The sequence below is a fragment of the Leucoraja erinacea genome, chromosome 32 (genome assembly GCF_028641065.1).
Source record: "Leucoraja erinacea ecotype New England chromosome 32, Leri_hhj_1, whole genome shotgun sequence".
Lineage (NCBI taxonomy): Eukaryota > Metazoa > Chordata > Chondrichthyes > Rajiformes > Rajidae > Leucoraja > Leucoraja erinaceus.
In genome coordinates, this window is record NC_073408.1 from 26,407,877 (window position 1) to 26,433,981 (window position 26,105).

The following is a 26,105-nucleotide window of genomic DNA, read 5'->3' on the forward strand; positions in this document are numbered from 1 at the left end:
ATCTCCTGTGTACTCTCTCTATTTTGTTGACATCCTTCCTATAATTGGGCGACCAAAATTGTATACCATACTCCAGATTTGGTCTCACCAATGCCTTGTACAATTTTAACATTACATTCCAGCTTCTATACTCAATGCTCTGATTTATAACGGCTAGCATACCAAAAGCTTATTCAGTTTAAAACCACCCGTGTAGCAGTGGCAAACCTGCCTGCCAGAATGCTGGTCCCCCACCTGCTAAAATGCAATCCGTCCCTTTTGTACAGTTCCCCCTTACTCCAAAACATATCCCAGTGATCTAAGAATCGAAATCCCTGCCCCCTGCACCAGTTCCTCAGCCACACATTCAGGTCCTGTATCTCCCTGTTCCTGCTCTCGCCAGCACGAGGAACTGGAAGTAAACCTGAGATAACCACCCTGGAGGTCCTGCTTTTCAGCATTTTTCGAGCTCTCTAAAGTCACGCTGCAGAAAATTCATCCCCTTCTTTCCGACATAGTTTATGCCGACATGCACTATCACTTCCGGCTCTTCACCTTCACCTTTGAGGATTATCTGCACTCTGTCCGTGACATTCTGGATCCTGGCACCAGGAAGGCAGCACACCATCCTCAAATCCCATCTGTTCCTGCAGAAACCCCTGTCTGTACCTCTCACAATGGAGTCTCCAACTACAATGGCGTTGCCTGACGTTGCCCTCTTTGGTTTTGGCTCAACAGCCCTTTTTGCTTCGCAAGCCAGTCCGCCGCTCAGTGTGATAACGTCTTCTGTCCCAACAGCTTCTAAGTGGGTGAACCTGTTCACAAGAGGTACAACACCCGGGGACGTTTGCATTTCATGTTTCCCTCCATTTCTCACCGTCACCCACCAGAGTCATACAGTTCAATGATGCTAATGTGGCCATGCCAATAATTGTTCCTATCTATACATAGGCACTTGAGTCATAAATACCAGATAAATAATATGCCAGCACGCTGCTAGATAAATAACAACCCTCAATAACACCGTGGGGGGGGGGGGGGGGGGGGGGGGGGTCACACCTGATACCATGGCTCCAAGAGCATTTCTGCTTTGATCAAGGTTTTAGCATCTGCAGTTCCAGTGTCTCAATGCTTACGTGGAACACTCGAGTGGAATGAGAAATATGAGAGGAAAAAGGTAGGTGGACTTGGACTGTGGGCTTAAATGTTGTCATGATGGGACAAAGAATAAATGAGGAAATCTCAAAGGCTTGAAAGAAGGGAGTTGCTGATGTGGATGACTTCCTCCTGAATGTTTATTGGATGAATCAAACTGGCAAGGGTACCTTGGTGGAGGAATTTGTGCAGTGCCTTCAGGATTATTTCTCAGAGCAGTTCTTGCAGAACCCACCTGGGAGCAGACTCCTAGATTTAGTCATATGTGACAGTCAATAAGTGATTTTTCTTTAGTTCAGTGTACAGATAGTGCATGGAAACAGGCCCTCCAGCCCACTAGCTCTATGTTATCCCACTTACTCATCCGTTGCCTACAGACTGGCGGCAATTTACAGAGGACAATTAACCTGCAAACCAGTAGGTTGTCCTGTCAAGGATGGCTAAATAAGTTGAACCTGGATTCTTTGGCGTTTTTGATGTTGGGCGGCGCGACCTACGTTCGCAGTGGCCTCTCCGTCTTTTTTTAATTTTTGTACCGTTGAATGTATAGTTGTAGTGGTTTTCATATTGTTTTTAGCTGTGTACATGTGGGGGGGCGGGGGAAACTTTTAAAATCTCTTCCTTGTACGGGGACCCGACCTTTTCCCTGTCGGGTCTCCGTTGTCGTTGGGGCCTAGCACCGTGGAGTGGCCTCCAACCGGAACGACCTGGGGGCTCCAGTCGCGGAGCCTGCAGACTTACCATCGTGGGGCTGGCCGGCTTTGGAGCGTGGAGAGCTGTGGTGGCGCGCGGCTGCGACCCGACTCCGGAGCTCGGAGGGAAACCGCTTTTTGGATCTCCCGCAACGGCAGCTTCTCCCGCCAAGTTGTTGGGTTGAAATTGACGCGGAGCAGGGCCTTACATCGCCCGGCACGGCTTTAACGGCCGCGGGACTTGCCATCGCAGCCGGGGGCTTTAACATCGGGAGAAGAATGGAACACAGGGGAGAGACAAGACTTTGCCTTCCATCACAGTGAGGAGGAGATTCACTGTGATGGATGTTTGTGTAAATCGTGTTGGTGTGTGTCTTGGTTCTTTTCTTGTTGTATGACTGCAGAAACCAAATTTTGTTTGAACCTCATGCTTGAGGTTCAAATGGCGATAACTAAATTGTATTGTATTGTATTTTATAAGAATGGAAAGGCAATCACATTGAAACATATAAAATCCGAAGAGAGTATAACAGGATCGATGCTCGCTACTGGGAGAGTCTCCAACGTCGGATAATGAGAGAATGAGGAATAGGAAGGGGCTGTCATTTCATACTGAGGTGTGTAAGAATTTCTTCTGACAGAAGCTGGTGAATCACTAGGATTCTCTCCCCTGGAGGATGGTGGAGGCTGCATTGCTAGAGATATTTAAGGAAGATCAGGGAACTGAGAGCTACGTGAATTGGTGAGAGGCCTGGGGCAGATCAGCCATGATCAAGATGAATGCACACCCTAGATAAGACACAAAATGCTGGAGTAACTCAGCGGGGCAGGCAGCATCTCCGGAGAGAAGCAATGGGTGACGTTTCGGGTCGAGTCCCTTCTTCAGACATCAGAATGCACTCCCTGATGGACACCCTCAAAACTGGCCTTCCCAATCCTAAGTAATCAGTTAGGTTATAAATTAAAACATCTCTTTGTTGGAAAAAAAATGTCTTCTAATATTTAATAAATTCCAGTCCTTTGACCCCCATGAGACTGTCACATAGTGATTTAATGTGGGATCACACTCACATCCCAATGGCACAATTCCATGTTCTCTCTCCCCACCAAGGATGGATGAGTAATGCAGCTGTGTACTATTAATGCAATGATAAAAATACAGTGATTGTGTTGCCTGCACGTAAAACCTGCTTCATTATGAATCGTGGGAGATTATATATTTTGATGGCTGTTCCTCCTAATTTTGGTGCTTTTGTGAGTGAGAGAAATGGGGTACAAACTCTGCCTCCCCAGTTCCATAATATCACAACCTTTTGTGCTGTGTTACCTTTCCTGATGACTCAATCCAATTATTACACTTGCGACTCCTCCATCCAAAGCCATAAAATCTCTGAAATGTTCACCCTGAACATCACAGACCCTCACAGATGTCCCTAGCACCTGGAATAATGCACACACGTTTCCAAGCATTGCTTCTCCATACCTTGGCACCTATGGAGGGGAAAAGGACAGGTGGCACTTTTGTCCAGATTAAAAGATGACAAGGAACCATTGGATGTGAATGATCTAGACTTTAATCCTCAATAGAGTGCTGACCTTGTGCGCTGTCTGCGTGGAGGTTGCACATTCTCCCTGTGACCACATGGGTTTCCTCTGGGTGCTCTGGTTTCCTCCCACATCCCAAACATGTGTGAGTTTTTAGATTAATTGGTCACGGTAAGAAGGGAGTGGATGAGACTGTGGGATAACATGGAAGTACTGTGAATAAGTAATTGATGGTTGGCGTGGACTAGGTGGGATGAAGAGCTTGTTTCCCTGCTCTAGCTCTAAACTCGCTAATGCACCCCGAGAGGAAGAGACTCCATACCTGACTGTTGGCAAGAGGTTCCCCAAACTGCTTGCGGACTTTGAGGTGATCTCGAGCTAGAAGAATAGAAGCATAGGCCGCACCCAATGAGCATGAAGCTGCAAAGATCACAAAGGCAGTGTGTTAGAAATGGTTGAACCAAATATTAAACAAAAACACACATATAGAGATTTGCAGCTCCCGTTTGAAATGATGGTCTATAAGGATGGAATCAATAAGGCTTTTACAGGAGGGAACATAATCGCCACTTGAGTCATAGATACTGTCATTGAGAGACACAAAGTGGAAACAGGTACTTTGGCCCATCAAGTCCGCTAAATACAAATTGGAGGAACAGCATCTCATATTTTGCTTGGGCAGCTTACAGCCCAGTGGTATGACTAACATCAAGTAACCCTGACATTCCCTCACTCTCTATCCCTCCCCCACCCAAGTCACACCAGCTTCTCGTTTTCACCCGACAAACAGCTAACAATGGCCTGATCCTTTTTGTCATACTTTTTTGCATATCTTTCATTCATTGTTCTTTATCTTTCTACATCATCGTCTATATCTCTCATTTCCCTTATTCTTAACTAGTCTGAAGAAAGGTCTCGACCTGAAACGTCATTCATTCCTTCTCTCCACAGATGCTGCCTGTCCCGCTGAGTTACTCCAACTTTTTGTGTCTCTCTTTAGTCCATGCTTACCATCAACCACTTATTTACAAATCACACATGAATCCCATGTTTTTATTCCTCCCCAGATTCTCATCAACCCCTCCCCTCCCCCCAGATTCCACCACTCATCTACACAACTCAAATTTCAATACACCAGTGTGTATGTGACAATAAATGTCCTTTGTCCAACAGAGGCAATTTACAAGGTCCAATCAACCAACCTTGGAACTAATTTTACTGCAGAGAACAGCCACAGTTAAGTAGGTGTTAACACTAAGTAAGCTTTTATGATGAAATTGAGGCTCTGGTCAGGAAAATGGAGGCATAGGCCAGGTATATGGAGCTGGGAACAAGTGTATCCCTGGAGGGGTTTTGGAAACCAAGGTGTATACTTAGGAAGGAAATTAGGAGAGCAAAAAGGAGATAAGAGATAATATAAAGGAAAATCCACATATAATGTTATGAGATAATATTAAGGAAAATCTAAAGAGATTTTATGCACAGAAGGAAAAGAGTGTGACTAGGGCGAGATTAGGGTGCCCATCTCTGTGTTGAACCACAAGAGATTGGCCAGATCCACAATGAGTATTTCGCATCTGTTTTTACTGTGGAGGAAGACTGGGAAATGGGAGACTTAATAAAGAATACTTGAGGACAGTTCGTATTAAGGTCGACGAGATACTGAAGGGCCTAAGGCATCTGGAGGTAGATAAATCTCCTAGTCCTGATCAAATATATCCAAGGACAGCTGGTGAAGAAATTGTCGGCTTCCTTGCTGATACAGTGCCCTCCATAATGTTTGGGACAAAAATTCATCAATTATTTATTTGCCTCTGTACTCCACAATTTGAGATTTGTAATAGAAAAAAATCACATGTGGTTAAAGTGCACATTGTCAGATTTTATTAAAGACCATTTTTATACATTTTGGTTTCATCATGTAGAAATTACAGCTGTGTTTATACATAGCCCCCCCATTTCAGGGCACCATAATGTTTGGGACACATGGCTTCACAGGCGTTTGTAATTGCTCAGGTGTGTTTAATTGCCTCCTTAATAATAGAGAGCTCTCAGCACCTAGTTTTTCCTCCAGTCTTTCCATCACCTTTGGAAACTTTTATTGCTGTTTATCAACATGAGGACCAACGTTGTGCCAATGAAAGTCAAAGAAGCCATTATGAGTGAGAAACAAGAATAAAACTGTTACAGCAGCCAAACCATAGGCTTACCAAAATCAACGGTTTGGAACATCATTAAGAAGAAAGAGAGCACAGGTGAGTTTACTAATCGCAAAGGGACTAGCAGGCCAAGGAAGATCTCCACAGCTGATGCACAATAATTCTCTCTATAATAAAGAAAAATCACCAAACACCTGCCAGACAGATCAGAAACATTCTTCAGGAGTCAGGTGTGGATTTGTCAATGATCACTGTCCGCAGAAGACTTCATGAACAGAAATACAGAGACTACACTGCAAGTTGCAAACCACTGATTAGCCGCAAAAATAGGATGGTTACAGTTTGCCAAGAAGTGCTTAAAAGAGCAACCACAGTTCTGGAAAAAGGTCTTGTGGACCGATGAGATGAAGATTGACTTGTATTAGAGTGATGGCAAGAGCAAAGTATGGAGGAGAGAAGGAACTGCCCAAGATCCAAAGCATATCCCCTCATCTGTAAAACACGGTGGTGGGGTGTTATGGCCTGGGCATGTATGGATGCTGAAGGTACTGGCTCACTTTTCTTCATTGATGATACAACTGCTGATGGTAGTAGCATAATGAATTCTGAAGTGTATAGACATATCCTATCTGCTCAAGTTCAAACAAATGCCTCAAAACTCATTGTTCAAGAAGGAACTGCAGATGCTGGAAGATCGAAGGTACACAAAAATGCTGGAGAAACTCAGCGGGTGCTGTTCCTCCAATTTGGCCTTGGGTCTCCTCCATTGCCAGAGTGAGCAACACCGGAAATTGGAGGAACAGCACCTCATATTCCGCCTGGGTTGCTTGCGTCCGGGTGGCATGAACGTTGAATGCTCCCAGTTTTGCTAGCCCTTGCTGTCTCCTCCCCTTCCTTAACCCTCGAGCCGTCTCCTCCCATCCCCCCGCCCTCAGGCTCCTCCTCCTCCGTTTTTCCTTCCTTCTCCCCCCGACCCCCCATCAATCTGAAGAATGGTTTCGGCCCGAAACGTCGCCTATTTCCTTCGCTCCATAGATGCTGCTGCACCCGCTGAGTTTCTCCAGCATTTTTGTGTACCTTCAAAACTCATTGGCTGGCAGTTCATTCTACAGCACAACAATGATCCCAAACATACTGCTAAAGCAACAAAGGAGTTTTTCAAAGCTAAACAATGGTCAATTCTCGAGTGGCCAAGTCAATCACCCAATCTGAACTCAATTGAGCACGTCTTTTATATGCTGAAGAGAAAAAAAAGAAAACTGAAGGGGACTAGCCCCCAAAACAAGCAGAAGTTAAAAATGGCTGCAATACAGGCCTGGCAGAGCATCACCTGAGAAGACACCCAGCAACTGGTGATGTCCATGAATCGCAGACTTCAAGCAGTCATTGCATGCAAAGGATATGCAACAAAATACTAAACATGACTACTTTCATTTGCATGACATTGCTGTGTCCCAAACATTATGGTGCCCTGAAATGGGGGGGGAGAGGGGGGGGGGGGGAGGACTATGTAAAAACACTGCTGTAATTTCTACATAGCGAAACCAAAATGTATTAAAATGGCCTTTATTAAAATATGACAATGTGCACTTTAACCACATGTGATTTTTTTCTATTACAAATCTCAAATTGTGGAGTTCAGAGGCAAATAAATAAATGATGGGTCTTTGTCCCAACCATTATGGGCACTGTATGAATCATCGTTAGACACGGGTGAGTTGCCAGAAGACTGGTGGGTGGCTAATACTGTGTCTCTATTTAAGAAGGGCTGCAAGGAGAAACCTAGGAACTATAGACCAGCGAATCCAACATCTGCAGTAGGCAAATTACTAGCGAAGATTCTGAGCGATAAGATATACATGCATTTGGATAGACAGGGGCTTATTAGGGATGGTCTGGATAGTTTTGTACATGGGAGATAGTGTCTTATGAAGCTGATTAAGTTTTTTGAAAATGTAACCAAAAAGGTTAGATGCGGACAAAGCTTTAGACGTGGTCTATATGAACGGGAAAGCGCATTTGTTAAGGTTCTGCATGATAGGCTACTCTGGAAGCTCTGCATGGTGATCGCATAGGATCTGGGGAACGATAGCCGATTGGACAGAGAATCGGCATCATGGAAGGAAGCAGTGGGTGTTGGAGGAAGGTTGTTTTTTGGACTGGGTGTCTCGTGGTGTGTCTAAGGAATCAATGCTGGGCCCATTGCTGTATGTGGTTTATATCACCGATGTGGATAAGAATGTGGAAGGCAGCATTAGTAAAATAGTGGATGACATTAAAGTGGGTAGTATTGTATATAGCAAAGAAGGTTATCTCCATTTGCAGCACGATGTTGATTAGTTGGGCAAGTGGCCTGAGGAATGGTTAATGGATTAAATGCATATGTAAACCAGGGAGGACCTACACTGCAAATGTCATGGCTCTGGAGAATGTTGTAGAGCAGAGGGATCTAGGAGTGCAGATACATTGTTCCTTGAAAGTTGCGCTACAGGTAGATGGTCAAAAAGGCTTTTGGTACATTGGCCATCAGTCAGGATGCACTGCAGAACCAACACTGTCTCTGTACACTCCAGAACCAACACTGTCTCTGTACACTCCAGAACCAACACTGTCTCTGTACACTCCAGAACCAACACTGTCTCTGTACACTCCAGAACCAACACTGTCTCTGTACACTCCAGAACCAACCCTGTCTCTGTACACTCCAGAACCAACACTGTCTCTGTACACTCCAGAACCAAACCCTCTCTGTACACTCCAGAACCAACCCTGTCTATGTACACTCCAGAACCAACCCTCTCTGTACACTCCAGAACCAACCCTGTCTCTGTACACTCCAGAACCACCAACACTGTCTCTGTACACTCCAGAACCAACACTGTCTCTGTACACTCCAGAACCACCACTGTCTCTGTACACTCCAGAACCAACCCTGTCTCTGTACACTCCAGAACCAAACCTGTCTCTGTACACTCCAGAACCAACACTGTCTCTGTATACTCCAGAACCACCACTGTCTCTGTACACTCCAGAACCACCACTGTCTCTGTACACTCCAGAACCAACACTGTCTCTGTACACTCCAGAACCAACACTGTCTCTGTACACTCCAGAACCAAACCTGTCTCTGTACACTCCAGAACCAACACTGTCTCTGTACACTCCAGAACCAACACTGTCTCTGTACACTCCAGAACCAACACTGTCTCTGTACACTCCAGAACCAACACTGTCTCTGTAATCACAGAAACCACCAAACCTCAGATGTGCTACTTACTGCTGTGCCCTGTGTCCTGTCAAGCAACCAATTCTCAATCAACTTTAGAATAAAACTCCAATACCATGCACTCTAATTTAGTTTAATGAGCTGTATGACACTTAAGAGTCACATAGAAACATAGAAAATAGGTGCAGGAGTAGGCCATTCGGCCCTTCGAGCCTGTACCGCCATTCAATATGATCATGGCTGATCAACCATCTCAGTATCCTGTACCTGCCTTCTCTCCATACCCACTGATCCCTTTAGCCACAAGGGCCACATCTAACTCCCTCTTAAATATAGCCAATGAACTGGCCTCAACTACTTTCTGTGGCAGAGAATTCCACAAATTCACCACTCTCTCTGTGAAAAATGTTTTTCACATCTCGGTCCTAAAAGACTTCCCCCTTATCCTTAAACTGTGACCCCTTGTTCTGGACTTCCCCAACATCGGGAACAATCTTCCTGCATCTAGCCTGTCCAACCTCTTAAGAATTTTGTACGTTTCTATAAGATCCCCCCTCAATCTTCTAAATTCTAGCGAGTACAAGCCGAGTCTAACCAGTCTTTCTTCATATGAAAGTCCTGCCATCCCAGGAATCAGTCTGGTGAACCTTCTCTGTACCCCCTCTATGGCAAGAATGTCTTTCGTAATCATAATCATAAAACATAGACACAAGGCCTTTGGCACCATTTGACAACCAAGGTGCTTCCTTAGACGAGTCCAATCTGCCTACATATGGATGATTTCCTTCAAAACCTTTCCCATCCACAAGCCTGTCCAAATGACCAGAGGCCTTTTGAAAGTCCAAATGCACCGCATCGTTGACCTCATTGCAAAGACTAACATATCGTTTGTCTTCTTAATTTATTCCAATATTTACAACTCATAAAAACTACATGTGTCAAACATGATTTTCCTTTCAGAAATACAAGGCGACTCTGATCAGCCCTACCGTTATTTTCAAAATGCCGTTATTACTTCCTAAATAAGAGAGTCCATCATATTCTCTACAATTGATATCAGACTCTGATCAATTTCTTGCAAAGGTGATACAAGGTGATTGAACAGTAACTTTCAAAACAGAACTAAATAAACATCTGTGGGGTGCAGGGTGGGGTATCAGCACAGCTCAGTGGCAGGATGAAAGGAGAACCCATCAAGACAGCACACTGTGTGTAAGAGTGTTTGACGCCATTAAATGAATCATAACTGAGCTGAGGGGTATAAGTCCCTGAACTGATTGCCCCAGAGTTTCTTACCAATATTAATTCTTCCTCCGTTTAGTCCATTCATTGCAATGGAAAAGCCATCACCCTCACGTCCAATCAAGTTACTGATGGGTACGGCACAGTCCTCCAATATCACAGCTCGAGTCGGCTGGCAGTTCCACCCAACCTGAAAGAACAAGCCGGAAGTGAGCGAAGTATGCCAAGCATCCACATTTGTATGTTAGAAATGTAAATAAGTGGTTCCCAGTCCACACCAAGCCACCACAGCCGCATAGCCGCCTAGGCTTTGTCGTCAAAGCCACCACAGACAGACATAAAAACAGCTTTTTTCCACGAGCAGTAGCTCAATAACCAAAAGTCTGTAGCCTCCTTTTGCTCTGGTATTTTATTTCATTCACATGTTTAAACTACAATGTTTTATTCTTAATGTTTTAATGTTTTATTCTTAATGGTTTACTGTATGTCGTGTTGTTACTTGCGAGCGGAGCACCAAGGCAAAATCCTTGTATGTGTACATACTTGGCCAATAAACGTATTCATTCATTCATTCATTCATTCATTCATTCATTCATTCATTCAATCAATATGGGCACCTAAGGTTACCGAGGTCTGTGAAGCTTCAATAATATTGAAATGATAGCTCAATAAATGAGATATCTATTTAGCTCTTTGCTTTACTAAATAAACCTTCCTTGTGGTTTATTTATTAAAGCAATGCTTCCACTAACTTCAGTTAGAGACATGGATCAATAATTGGTTTAACTTCCAGACTGTCCCTAGGGATAGTGGATATCTAACTTCCATCCCAGTGCTATGTGGTTCTGTAGTGGCAGCTGAGGCCACTGTGAGACCGGCAGCATAGGAGAGTGTCTGACAGATTGATGGTCTGCTGCTTATTTAGTTTCGTTCCGTTTAGAGATACAGTGTGGAAAAAGGCTCTTCGACGCACCGAGTCCGCACCGACCAGCAATCCCCGCACGTTAACACTATCCTACACAAAGGACAATTTTTACATTGATACCAAGCCAATTAACCTACAAACCTGTAGGTTTGGAGTGTGGGAGAAAACTGAAGTTCTCGGAGAAAACCTACACAGGTCAAGGGGATAACGTACAAACTCCGTACAGACAGCACCCGTAGCCAGGATGGAACCCGGGTCTCTGGCGCTGTGAGGCAGCAACTCTCTGCCGCCCGCACGTGCTGGGCCTCCACCCGCTCCTGCCTCAACGTTCCCAGCACTGCCCCCAAACACCTCCTCCACTTTGAGCGATCACACACCAGCAATTTCCACCAATCAATCGTCTCGGCTGGATTAGTGTAACGCACTTTATTTTGGAGTTAGCCAATCTTCCCTTGAACGTCTCCAGTTGGTTCAGAATGCTGCTGCTCGCCTTTTAACTGGAGCACGTAAGAGGGAGCACATAACGCCTATTCTGGCCTCCCTCCACTGGCTGCCTGTGTACTTTAGAGTTCATTTTAAGATTCTTTTATTTGTTTTTAAATCTTTAAATGGTCTCGCCCCGCCTTGCCTCTCTGAGCTGCTCCATCCCTACGCTCCTGCTCAGTGCCTCAGGTCAGCTGATCAGCTGCTCCTGGAGGTACCGAGGTCTAAGCGGAAGCTCAGAGGGGATAGAGCCTTCTCTGTTGTTGCTCCGACATTATGGAACACTCTACCTTTGCACATTAGACAGGCCCCTTCACTTTCCATTTTCAAAACTAGTCTTAAAACCCTTTTCTATTCCTTGGCTTTCGACCCTGCATGAGACTTTGCTCCTGTTTTAGTGTTTCTATTGTTTTTTATTGTTTTTACTGTCTTTTGATGTTTTTATTGTTTTGTTTTATGTTTATGATTAGTCATGTACAGCACTTTGTTGCAACAGTGGTTGTTTTTAAAGTGCTCTATAAATAACGTTCAGTTCAGTTCAGTTCAGTTTAGTGATGCTGCACCTTTTCAAGGAAGCTTTGAGAACATTATTTAAACTTTTTTCTGCCACCCGGTGATATCCTCCCATGGGTAGAACTCGGAACCAGGTGTCTTCTTGGAAATCTGATGTCAGGAATACTAACGTGATCTGCCCAACAGAGCTGCCAGAGCCGAGGGGGTTGGCTGAAAAAAACAGTGACCCTGCTGGTGCAAGTGGAGGATATTATGGAGGCATGGTGGTGGGTTCCAATGCCTACAGTCCGAATCTCACAGAAAATACAGAAAAGCAGCAATCACTGCAGCCAAGTAGACCATGAACTTTGGGCTGGGTTAGAGGGAGGTAAGATTTTAAACAATTTGCATGCTGGCTGTTTTATTAAATTTGATTTTGTTTTTAAATGGCAGACGGTATTGATAAAGGTAAAATCCACTCTCTCTTCATAAATGAAACCCACCATCTCAGGCAACATTCCAGCGAGACTTCCCTGCACTTCCCCAGTGCAGTCACATCCTTCCACTAGTGTGGGGACCTGAACTGCACACAGTACTCCTGCAGTGGCCTAAGCAATGTTTAATGGAGTTGAAACTACTAACTCCCCGCTCCTATAGTAAATGCCCTGACTGATGAAGACATGTATCTGCATATCTTCTTCACCTTCTTATCTTCTGCTCCAACTTGGAGCATCCTTAGATCAGTACACCAAGGTTTCTGTTCCTCACCATTCCATTGGGTTCCACCATTCTCTCTATACATCCTGTTCTTATTAGTCCTCCAAGGTGGACAAAAATGCTGGAGAATCTCAGCGGGTGAGGCAGCATCTACGGAGCGAAGGAATAGGTGACGTTTCGGGTTGAGACCCTTCTTCAGACTGATGTAGGGGTGGGGCTGGGGGGTGCAGGAAGAAGAAAGGAAGAGGCCGACACAGTAGGCTGTGGGAGAGCTAGGAAGGGGAGGGGAAGGAGGGAGAAAGCAAGGACTACCTGAAATTGGAGAAATCAATGTTCATACCGCTGGGGTGTAAACTACCCAAACGAAATATGAGGTTCTGCTCCTCCAAATTGCGGTGGTGCTCACTCTGGCCATGGAGGAGGCCCAGGACAGAAAGGTTGGATTCAGAATGGGAGGGGCAGTTGAAGTGCTGAGCCACCAGGAGATCAGGTTGGTTATTGCAAACTGAGCGGAGGCGAAGTGATCGTCAAGCCTGCGCTTGGTCTCACCAATGTAGAGCAGTTGACACCTAGAGCAGCGGATGCAATAGATGACGTTGGAGGAGGTGCAGGTGAACCTCTGCCTCACCTGGAAAGGCTGCTTGGGTCCTTGAGTGGAGTCGAAGGGGAGGTAAAGCGACAAGTGTAGCATTTCCTGCGATTGCAAGGGAAAGTACCAGGAGAGGGGGTGGTTTGGTTGGGAAGGGACAAATTGACCACGGAGCTACGGAGGGAGTGGTCCTGTGGAAAGCAGAAAGGGTAGGAGGTGGGAAGATGTGGCCAGTGGTGGGATCCCATTGGAGGTGGCGAAAATGTCGGAGGATTATGTGTTGTATGCGACGGCTGGTAGGGTGGAAGGTGAGGACAAGGGGGATTCTGTCCTTGTTACGGGTGGGGGGATGGGGAGTGAGTGCGGAGCTAGGGGATATCGAAGAGACCCTGGTGAGAGCCTCATCTATAGTCGAAGAGGGGAACCCCCGTTCCCTAAAGAATGCGGAAATCTCCGATGCCCTGGTTTGGAACACCTCATCCTGGATGCAGATGCAGCGTAGACGGAGGAATTGGGAGTAGAGGATAGAGTCCTTACAGGTCTTTAGGGACAGGCAGCATCACTGCCAAAGGAATGGGTGGCTGCAGTCTGACGACGGTCTCAACCTGAAACGTCACCCATTCCTTCTCTCCAGAGATGCTGCCTGGCCTGCTGAGTTACACCAGCTTTTTGTGTCTATCTTTGGTTTAAACCAGCATCTGCAGCGCTGCCTCGCCAACAATCTGTCTGTCCTTTTTTCTTTGTTATTTTTAGTGTGTGTTTAAAGTATGTTTTAGTGTTCCTTGGTTTGTTTTATGTGGGTGGTGTAGGAGAGGGTTGGGGGAAACTTTTTTCAATCTCTTACCTTGACGGTGATGCGATTTTTTCCGTATCGTATCTCCGTCCCCACTGCGGCCTAACATTGTGGAGTTGGCGGCCTTTCCTGGAGACCGACCCGGCGCACCAAGCCGCGGGAGTTTACGGGAATTTAACATCGCGGAGCTTGCAATCCCTTTGCCGGGGATCGAAGCTCTAACCGCGGGGCCTGTGGACATTAACATTGTGAAGCTCGCGGTCTCTGGTAAGAAGAGGCCGACTCGGGAGCTCCATGCTGCGGATAGAGTTTCAACCGCCCCGACGCAGGAGTTTCGATCACCCCGATGGGGGCTTCGATCGTCGGCTGAGGGGCTTTTGCGGATGGTTTGACTGCCCCGACCACGGGAGAACAAATAGGAAGAAGATTGAACTTTATTGCTTTCCATTACAGTGATGAATGTGGAATCCATCCACTGTGGTGGTTGTTCATGTTAACTTTTATGTGCGTGTGTGTCGTGTTGCTTTTCACTTAGTATGGCTGTATGGTAACTCAAATTTCACTGTACCTTAACTGGTACACGTGACAATAAACTGACCTTGGAACCTTCTTAAACATTTGCATCTGCATTGTTTGTGTATATTACAGCCACTGTTCCTGTGATACACCACTGGTTACAGCTTCAAATACAAACAATGTTTCATCATCACCCTCTGTCTTCTAGTACCAAGCCAATTTTAAATCTAATTTATCTACTGGGATTCCAAGGCCTCTAGCCTCTAAAGTTTGGACCAGTTTTAATGTATTTTACTAGCTTGAATATCTGATCTGCATTTCAAATGAATCATGCAAATACATAATGGCATGATTTTACCAATGACTTCCTGTCACTGTCTTTGTGTCATCTCCTGACATTAGGTATAGGGTTATTATGGTCACAGGTGCCAAGATAGACTGAAAAGCTTTGTTTTCATGCTATCCATCACATCATTACCAGCTAGCAGCATGATGTTGAGTGCTGAGTTACATTTGCTGTGGCAAATCAAAAGCCAACCTACTGTGAGGGGGGAGGAAGAATAATGGAGGATCCCGGCACGGGGTGACCGCCGTTTGACAGGGGGGGGGGAAACATAGGAGGAGCCGGTGGGGGTAGTTTGTAACTGTGTCAATGCCGTTTGTGGTGAGTATTTGCATACCTTGGGTTTGCAAGCAAAGAATTTCACTGTGCCTTGTCACATGTGACAATAAAGTATTCCATTCCATTTCTATAGATGCCGCCAAAAGAATAACAAATGGTAAGGATGCAGACAATGCCTGCAACACGTACTTCTAACACTTATAACAATGATGTGATGTGTTGATGTATTATACAGCCCATTCGGCAAGTTGACTCGCACAATGAATCAAGCAATAAGCTACCAGGGGCATTTCCATAAACATTATGCTGTAGTAACTTTCTCCAGAGTAGCCTTTTCCAGAGTTATAACATCAGAGGGATAAGCTTGTGTGCAGGAAGCACTTTTCTTGTCCGTGATTTTTGCTGCTGCATTGATGAAAATACAGAGCCTGCCCCATTGAGTGCAGGCATTTACCTTTTTCTCTTTCTTGCCAAAGCTGAGTCCAGCTGTTCCTTTCTCCACCAACAGGCAAGAAATTCCCTTCGGGCCTCTGTCTCCAGTCCTGCACATCAGCACATACAGGTCTGCATCCCCTCCTCCACTGATAAAAGCCTGAAAAAGTAAGAGTTTCTGAATCATTGATCAGTCATTCTGGGAGGTCTCATCTGTCTACAATACTCCATTCTCAATGAGGTAATCAACCAACAAAACAACCGAGGCACGTGACTACAACCACCACCAGTGTAGGGAGCAAACACGTCTCTGTGTTATTACCTTAGCACCATTGAGGATGTAGTAATCCCCCTCTCGCCTTGCCGTGGTAATCAGTGAAGCTGCATCGCTGCCACTTCCTGTCGGGTGGAATCAGACAATGTAACATGGATACACTCCAGTGCAAACAGTCCTTCACACCCATCACTTCTTCAGTCATGACTGTAGAGGGCTGAGGACATTTTAGTTTTGTTTTTAGTGTGGAGATACATCAGGAAAACAGATCCTTCGGCCCACCGAGTCCATGCAAACACCAGTTCAACGTTATCCTACTTTCTCATTCACTCCTTAAACACTGGAGGTAATTTACAAAAGGCAGTTAAATCTACAGACCCACACGTCTTTGGGATGTGGGGGAAACTGGAAAACTCAGAGGAGAGACCAACGTGGTCACAGGAAGAACAGGCAAACTCCATGTGGAAAGCACCCGAGCGCAAAATACAACGTGGGTCTCTGGTGCCATGAGGCAGCAGCTCTACCCGCTGCACCACCCCAATGCAGAATGATGTTCAGTCCCTATCACTCCCAGAAATAACGATGCACTATTGAAGGTCAGGTTGACAAATGCATCGTAGGCACCATGATTAACCAATGGGTGAGGTATTGATGGTTATGTGTGTCGCTGGAACTGCTGCCCATAAGAGATGACTCGTTTGACATGGGAGAAACCGCATAATGGGAGAATGGGTTACATGGCAGGACACAGAGTGCCTCTGACTCACTCACAGCAACACCCCACAATCCCAGACACATGCTCATTTCTCATACCCAAATCTGACCTGGACAATAGACACAAAGTGCTGAATTAACTCAGCAGGTCAGGCAGAGATGATTCTGTCCCGCTGAGTTACTCCAGCATGTTGTGTCTATCTTTGGTATAAATTTGCATCTGCAGTTCCTTCCTAGACATTCTGACCTGTATAATTTGATGCCAACAATATTAATTACTAACTATTTCAACAGACTGCCAGAAGAGCCTTTTGGGGTAAAAATCCCAGACATCCACTTCACTTTGAAAGTAGCAGTTCCTATTTTCACTCCAAAATGTTCAAGTTCCAATTTAAGATGAAAGTTTGATTTTCTGACCATAGCAATAGCCTCTAAGTATAACATCCAACCACTTTAAACTGCAATTGGATCATCCACAGACTTCTAAACTTCAAACAGTAACATTATTCTCTTAAAAAAAGTAAAGGATTTGCATGTGTAAACGTCCACAATGTCTGAGCATTCCAGACTGCAGATGCAGCGATTGAAGCGCCATTGCAGTGTTTAATGTTACATCTTGCAGCTGCCACTCATATTCTGACTTTTTAAGCCCTTGTAACATTCAGAGAAACTTGTGATATACACATCCAAGGTCTAGCCAATCCCTGTGTGTGCTGCACAGAACAGATATACAGGAGGAGGCCACAAATCTGCCCTGCCACAAGATCACGGCTAACCTCATGCTGCCCTTAACTTTTCACTAGCCTGTGGTCCAAAAATCCATATGTACTCAGGGCAAAGATGCAAGATAAGTTGCCCCCTACAACTTTCTGACGTAACTTTATTCCAAGTTTATGACCCTCAGAGGAAATTCCCTCTCATCACAAACTTAAATGGACAATTCCTTATAGGGTAAGTACATTCCCCAGTCATAGGTCTCCCGTGAGGGGTAATACCCTGGGGCGGCACATCTCAGCTGTTAGAGTTGCTAGTAACAGCACCAGACACCCAGGTTTGATTGCAACCTCGGGCGTTGTCTGTGTGAAGTTTGCACCTTCTGCTTATGACTAAAGTGAATGGGTGATAGGTGGTTGGCGGTGAGCTGAAGGGCCTGTTTCCATGTGGATCTTTCAGCCAATCAATCCTCTTCAGCATTTCCACGGGCAACTCCCAACAGATTCTTACTGCGCACATCAAAACCATCAATTCTCACTTTTGTGTATTCCAATGCAACTCGTCCATGCCAACCAAGATGACAATCTAAGCTTGCACATTTCCCATGTGGAGTTTTTATCCCTCCAAATCTTTCCAATCCATGTACCCGTCTCCTCTTACCTAAAACCTATCCCTTCTAGATTCCCCTCCCATGGTAAAAGAGTCTGTGCATTCAACTCTCTATTTCCCTCAGGATTTTATATAGCCTCCTGTGCTCCAAATAAAATCCTAGCATGCCCAACCTTTACCTATAGCTCAGCCTCTGAAGTCATGGCAACATCCTTGTAAAACTTCTCGGCACTCCTTCCAGCTTAATGACATCTTTCCTCTAGGAGAATGGCCAAAACTGTACATAATACTCCAAGTGCACATTATCAACCTCATTTTTAAACGGACGTGCATTTCCAGTAAACTATTTCCTCGTACTCTTACTTGCTTTACATTCAAACTTTGTGTCACGCATAGTATATGTGAGGAAGGTTATATTGGCAGAGATTAATGTGGTTAATCTACACTTTGTATGGCAATATTCTGTTGTGTACACCCAGTTAAATAATAAACATTAAACATACGACAGTACAATGCATGAACATACATGGTAAATGGTAGGGAATTGAAGAATGCAGGTGAACAGAGGGATCTGGGAATAACTGTGCACAGTTCCCTGAAAGTGGAATCTCATGTAGATAGGGTGGTAAAGAAAGCTTTTGGTGTGCTGGCATTTATAAATCAGAACATTGAGTATAGAAGTTGGGATGTAATGTTAAAATTGTACAAGGCATTGGTGAGGCCAATTCTGGAGTATGGTGTACAATTTTGGTCGCCTAATTATAGGAAGGATATCAACAAAATAGAGAGAGTACAGAGGAGATTTACTAGAATGTTGCCTGGGTTTCAGCAACTAAGTTACAGAGAAAGGTTGAACAAGTTAGGGCTTTATTCTTTGGAGCGCAGAAGGTTAAGGGGGGACTTGCTAGAGGTTTTTAAAATGATGAGAGGGATAGACAGAGTTGACATGGAAAAGCTTTTCCCACTGAGAGTAGGGGAGATTCAAACAAGGGGACATGACTTGAGAATTAAGGGACTGAAGTTTAGGGGTAACATGAGGGGGAACTTCTTTACTCAGAGAGTGGTGGCTGTGTGGAATGAGCTTCCAGTGAAGGTGGTGGAGGCAGGTTCGTTTTTATCATTTAAAAATAAATTGGATAGTTATATGGACGGGAAGGGAATGGAAGGTTATGGTTTGAGCGCAGGTATATGGAACTAGGGGAGAATATGTGTTCGGCACGGACTAGAAGGGTCGAGACGGCCTGTTTCCGTGCTGTAATTGTTATATGGTTATATATGGTTATATGCTCTTCACCCAGAACTGTGCCAAACATGATACTAATTTCAAATAATCTCCTCTGCATGCACATGATCCATATCCCTCCATTCCTTTCATGTCTATGTGCATAAATAAAAGTCTCTCAATGCCACTATCACCCCCCCCCCCCCCCCCCCCCCCCCCCCCCCCCCCCCCCCCCCCCCCCCCCCACCCCAGACAAACTATGCCCTCAAGTCTTTAACATTTCTACTCTGGTAAAAAGATCTCGACTGTTTACCCTATTAATGTCCCACATGAGTTTAAATACTTCTATCTGGTCTCCCCTTAGCCTCTGACAATCCAGAGAAAACAAGTAATGTTTATGCAACCTTGCTTTATTGCTAATACCCTCTAATCTAAGCAGGTAAGGAGATAAAAGGAACTGCAGGTGCTGGTTAACAATGAAAGACTTCTACTAAACCTCTTTCGGTGTGAAACCTCCAAATCTTTCCCATAATGGGGTGACCAGAACTGTGCACAATACTACAAATATGGCTTAACCAAAGTGCTATAAAGCTAAAATGACATAATTACTCTTATATTAAATGTCCCAACCACCGAAGGCAAGCATACCAAATGCCTGCTGTAAATTTCCCTTTATGTATGGCATGTTGATGAGAATAAGGTGATAATAAAAAATGACATTAATGTAGGATTTGTGTAAATAGTTGGTTGATTGTAAACCATGGGCTTGATGGGTCGAAGTACCTGTTTACATACTGTTAGTAGACAAAATGGAATCGAGGGGGGAGGTAAAGCGACAAGTGTAGCATTTCCTGCAATTGCAAGGGAAAGTACCAGGGGAGGGGGTAGTTTGGGTGGGAAGGGACGAATTGACCAGGCAGTTATGGAGGGAGTGGTCTCTGCAGAAAGCCAAAAGGGGAGGAGATGGGACGGTGTGGCCAGTGGTGGGATCATGTTGGAGGTGGCGAAAATGTCGGAGGATTATGCTGTATCTGTTATCTGAACAAATTATCTGTTGAGCAGTATTTGTTTACATACTGTATCTCTCTGGGCTCTTGTACCTATATGACTCCGGTATTTATGACTCAAGTGTCTATCAGTATAGATAGGAATGATTATTGGCATGGCCACATTAGCATCATTGAACTGTATGACTCTGTGTCTCACCATGACTCCAAAAATTCAAAAACTGGATGAAACTTGAAGCAGATCAGTTAGAAGGAATAAAGGGGAAAAATAACAAGTCTAAGACTATCTAATATGAATTTTACAAAAATGCCCCCCAAAAAGTGATCGGATATGATTGTTCTAAAAGATGTAACTGTACGGGAGAGAGGGCAGAGGAAATGGTTGCCTGGACTGGAGGATTTTAGTTACGAAGAGGGATTGGATAAGATAGGCTTGTTTTTGCCAGAGCACAGGAGGCCGAGAGACAGAAGTATACATGATTACGAGAGGGACAGATAGGGTGGAGAGTCCCATTTCCCATGATAGAGGAAGAGATTGATGGTGAGAGAAAGGAGCTTTAAAGGGGTTCTGAGGGGGACATTATTCGTCATATCGAGACTGGTTGATATCTAGGATGTGCTGCTGGAGGTGGTGAAATCAGATCTTACTACTTGTAAGAGACATGTGGACATACACTTAAATAGGCAAGGCATCTAAGTATATATCCTAATGTGGGCAAATTGGATTAGTGTAGGGTGATGGGCTGATGAGCCCGTATTGTCACTGTTTGACTATGACTCAATCCTTCCGGTTGTGCTTTGTCCATCAAAGCCATCACACAGCTCAAATGGGCAACATACTGCTTTTTGAACAAGTAGGAACAGTCTAAAGTTTCCTGACCCAAAATATCGCCTATCCATGTTCTCCAGAGATGCTGCCTGGCCCGCTCCAGCACTTTGTGTCCTTTTGAACAAACCAGCATCTGAAGTTCCTTGTTTCTACATTCTCCTTTCCACTCTTCTTTCTCTGTATTATATTTATACCCATTTATAATTTGTTTTGATATATCTCGCATCCTTTTCATACTTTCTTCTTGTATCTCTGGTAGACCTTTTACTAAGTTATAGTCTGCTAGGTTTCTTCACATTTCCTTTTATCACCAATTATCTGTTTCTTTTCATCATGCAATACAAATATACAATTCCTTGCTTATCTTTTACTTTAGACTTTAGAAATACAATGTGGAAACAATCCCTTTTGCCTGTACACATGCACTATCCTACACACATTGGGGACAATTGATAATATTACTGAAGCCAGTTATCCTACAAACCTCTAAGTCTTTGGAGAAAACCGGAGCACCTGGGAAAAACCCCCGCGGTCACAGGGAGAACATACAAAATCCGTATAGTCAGCTCCCGTAGCCAGGATCGAACCTGGGTTACAGTGGCACTGCGGTAGAGTTGTTGCCTTACAGCGTCACAGACCCGGGTTCGATCCTGACTACAGGTGCTGTCTGTAGGGAGTTTGTTCGTTCTCCCTTAGACCTCATGGGGTTTCTCCAGATGCTCTAGTTTCCTGCCACACTCCAAAGACGTACAGGTTTGCAGGTTAATTGGCTTTGGTAAAAATTGTAAATTGTTCCTGGTGTGTAGGATGGTGTTAGTGTACAGGATGATTGCTAGTCGGTGCGGAGTTGGTGGGCCGAAGGGCCTGTTTCCGCTCTTTATCACTATAGTCTATACAGTATAGTCTCTGGCGCTGTAAGTCAGCAACTCTACCGTTGCCCAACTTAGTTTCCAGTTCTGTAAATCAAAACTTGTGAAGCCAGACAACTTGTCCCAATTGCAATTTCATTATCTCCAAAGTCCAAAATGTTGTCTCATTTATTGAGTGCCATTCTGGCCTCTGAAATTTCACACAAATGGGTGACAATTGCAAATGGTTGGCAGGCACTATTGAACACACCAGTTAATGCAGCAGAAGTATAGAAGTTTTAACCAACAACTAGAGGTAGGGAAAAGCCTTGGCTTTGCCAGTGTTGATCATGGGTAAAGGGAGACATGCTTGGTGTGGGATATTTACGAGGGATCTCAGACCTGGCTCGGTGAGACAGTAGGAAGCAAAGCTCTCCATGCTGCACAGAGGTGGACAGTAGGTATGGCGCAGCTCCTCATTCCCAAACTTGTCAATCATCCAGGCACACATGCTGTAAAGGCAGAGGAGACAGGTTTGAATGTAAGCTGGTTCAGTTGCACCAGCTCAAATGGTGTCTCAACAGATAGCACACCATATCACACCCAGGCCGCACTGTTGGCATTCATGACATATTATTCATACATGAACGATTTATGTTTCCCTCAGACGTATGCAGTGAGTTAATCTACAATACAATTCAATTAAAAGTAATATTTCTGTCAAATTTTCAATGCAGAGCAGTGGGATCCAAATTCAGCCACATCTGACCTGACAACATGATGTTCTGGAGCCAGATTTAGGGCCTCTCCACCTATCTGGGCCCAGAATATTGATTCTACCATCAAGAAAGCCCATCAAAGCCTCTACATCCTGAGAAGATACAGTATGTTGAGGAATACTCTCTGGAACTTCTCCACAGATGTACGGTAGAATGCATCGAATTGCATCACGGCCTGGTTCAGCAACTCTAATGCCCAGGAATGAAAGAGATTAGTTGTACAGAGCCCTGGTGAGACCACACCTGGAGTATTGTGTGCAGTTTTGGTCCCCTAATTTGAGGAAGGACATTCTTGCTATTGAGGGCAGCATAGGTTTACAAGATTAATTCCCAGGATGGCGGGACTGTCATATGCTGAGAGAATGGAGCGGCTGGGCTTGTATACTCTGGAATATAGAAGGATGAGAGGATCTTATTGAAATATATAAGATTATAAAGGGTTTGGACACGGTAGAGGCAGGAAACATGTTCCCGATGTTGGGGGAGTCCCGAACTAGGGGCCACAGTTTAAGAATAAATGGTAAGCTATTTACAAAGGAGATGAGAAAACACTTTTTCAAACAGAGAGTTGTGAGTCTGTGGAATTCTCTGCCTCAGAGGGCGGTGGATGCCGGTTCTCTTGACACTTTCAAGAGAGAGTTAGATAGAGCTCTTAAAGATAGCGGAGTCATGGGATATGGGGAGAAGGCAGGAACGGGGTACTGATTGGGGATGATCAGCCATGATCACATTGAATGGCGTTGCTGGCTCGAAAGGGCGAATGGCCTACTCCTGCACCTATTGTCTATTGTCATCACGGGCACTGACCTCCCCAATGTCAAAGGCATCTACAGGAAAGATTATAGGAAGTGCTGTCTCAAAAAGGACGCACGCAAACTCCACGATAACCAGGTTTAAGGACCAGTCCTTCTCAACAACCACCAGACTGCTGAACACTATACATGTGTTTTCAGGCCTATTTTACTGCTGCAAGCACGAATTTCATTATTCTGTTGTTGGTACAAATGTCAATTAAACACTTTTGACTTGACTATAACGTTAAGCATGCTGACCTTCTTCCCCACGCCTATTTAAGTTTGTCCAAATGACTAACTATAGTAATTGTACCCGATTCCACCATCTCCTCAGGCTGTGCATTCCTGATATCACCCACTTTCTAAGTGAGAAACTTTACCCGTAAATCTATTTAAAAAAATCTTTCCTTTCGCATTAAACCTCATGCTTTTGATACCCGTACTGTGCGAACAAGGTTTTGTTCAATTGTCCATGTCTCTCAAATTCTATCAGGTCACTCCTTAGCCTCCTTAATTCTAGGAAAAGCAAGCCCAGCCTATCATATCTCTCCCCACAATCCAGGCACCATCCTGGTGAATTTCCACTGCACTCTTTCCAGCACAATTACGTAATACTCCAAATGCGGTCCGACCAGTGTTTTCTAATGTAGCAACTTAACATCCCAACTTATATATTCTGTGGTACACAAAAATGCTGGAGAAACTCAGCGGGTGCAACAGCATCTATGGAGCGAAGGAAATAGGTGATGTTTCAGGCCAAAACCCTTCTTCAGTCTGAAGAAGGGTTTCGGCCCGAAACGTCACCTATTTCCTTCGCTCCATAGATGCTGCTGCACCCGCTGAATTTCTCCAGCACTTTTTGTGTACCTTTGATCTTCCAGCATCTGCAGTTCCTTCTTGAACACCTTATATATTCTGTGCCCTGACCGATAAAAGCAAGTATGCTGAGTATAGAAGCTGGGATGTAATGTTAAAATTGTACAAGGCATTGGTGAGACCAAATCTGGAGTATGGTGTACAATTTTGGTCGCCCAATTATAGGAAGGATGTCAACAAAATAGAGAGAGTACAGAGGAGATTTACTAGAATGTTGCCTGGGTTTCAACAACTAAGTTACAGAGATAGGTTGAATAAGTTAGGTCTTTGTTCTCTGGAGCGCAGAAGGTTAAGGGGGGACTTGATAGAGGTCTTTAAAATGATGAGAGGGATAGACAGAGTTGATGTGGACAAGCTTTTCCCTTTGAGAATAGGGAAGATTCAAACAAGAGGACATGACTTCAGAATTAAGGGACAGAAGTTTAGGGGTAATATGAGGGGGAATTTCTTTACTCAGAGAGTGGTAGCGGTGTGGAATGAGCTTCCAGTGGAAGTGGTGGTGGCAGGTTCATTGGTATCATTTAAAAATAAATTGGATAGGCATATGGATGAGAAGGGAATGGAGGGTTATGGTATGAGTGCAGGCAGGTGGGACTAAGGTGAAAAAAAATTTGTTCGGCACGGACTTGTAGGGCCGAGATGGCCTGTTTCCGTGCTGTAATTGTTATATGGTTATATGGTTATGCTACATGCTTTCTTTACCACCTATGATGCAATTTTCAAGCAGCTATAGATTTGGACCCTTAGCTCCCTTTGTTCATCAATGTTCCTAAGTGTCCTTCGATTTATCCCTACTCCTCTTTGACTTCCCAAAATGTGTCCCCTCACCTTTGTTGGGATTAAGTTCCATCTGCCAACCCTCTATCCAGTTTTCCATCTAATATATATTTCCAAATTAGAAAACCTTTCTCGCTATCACCAAATTTTGTCACGTGGGGACCAGTTAGTAAAACAAATGGGATTTTGACATTCATTAAGAAAGCATAGAAATTCCATTGAAGTTGTACAAGGCACTGGTTCAAATACAACTGGGGCATCGCAATCAGTTCTGTCACCACACGTTGGGAAATATGTGAGGGTCCTAGTGGGAGATTTCAGCTACAGGATTAGACTGGAGAGCTGTTGCACAAGGTTGAGAGATCTACCAGATGTACAGGATGGTGACAGGTTCAGAGTGGGGAAATAGAGTGATGCTGTTCACAGAGTAAATGTTCCAGCAGGAGGATAGATTTAACATCGGGACCAAATGTTCAATGGTGGTGATGGAAGGGTCTGAGGAAATTCTTTAAAAACGCAAGATTGTATCCAGGATTCACAGCAGAAAGGTATCGATCACTGCCTTCAAAAGTAATTTGAATAGGCATGAGGAAGAATGGGACGGTTGGGACTGCAAACGTTGTTGGTCTACACTGACCGAAGAATTTAGAGAATGCCAAAGATAAAGTACAGTCACACGTGGAACAATATAGAACTCAGATTGTGTCGCATTCCCAGAGCGCATAAAAGGGAGTTGCACGAGCTGTGACAATACATCAAGGTTAATGGGACCTTTTCTACATGTTAACAGGCCCATGTGATAAAAGAGAGGTTTATTTTTAGTGTTGAAGATTTGATAGAATTGGCAAAGATTTTTATTCTCACTGGACAGGCAATGGTTAACATTTTAAATTATTATTGTCACCAACAGAGATGTGGAAGACAGATAATTAGCATGGGAGTGGTTGAGGTAGAGCTAACTAACGCCCTTACTTGGCATGTGAGGCTATGTTTCTAAATAATAAAAAGCAAGGGATGACAGCAGGGGGAGGGGAATGTGTGTCTATCTATTGCATCAGCAGAGACAGCAGATAATTCCCACCTCCTGTGGCGTGA

At 44.5% G+C, this 26,105-nt stretch overlaps 1 protein-coding gene across 1 annotated transcript in view; it reads right to left on the reverse strand.

Annotated features, from left to right (window-relative positions):
* acad8 (acyl-CoA dehydrogenase family, member 8) overlaps positions 1 to 26,105 on the reverse strand; it is a 73,663-nt gene that overhangs the window by 16,452 nt on the left and 31,106 nt on the right. The window contains exons 4-8 of the mRNA XM_055660944.1: positions 22,187 to 22,296; positions 15,890 to 15,966; positions 15,590 to 15,727; positions 10,053 to 10,188; positions 3,694 to 3,791 (exon numbers count right to left, since the gene is read on the reverse strand). Of these exons, the coding sequence (XP_055516919.1) occupies positions 3,694 to 3,791; positions 10,053 to 10,188; positions 15,590 to 15,727; positions 15,890 to 15,966; positions 22,187 to 22,296 (559 nt within the window). The remainder of the gene's footprint in view (positions 1 to 3,693; positions 3,792 to 10,052; positions 10,189 to 15,589; positions 15,728 to 15,889; positions 15,967 to 22,186; positions 22,297 to 26,105) is intronic.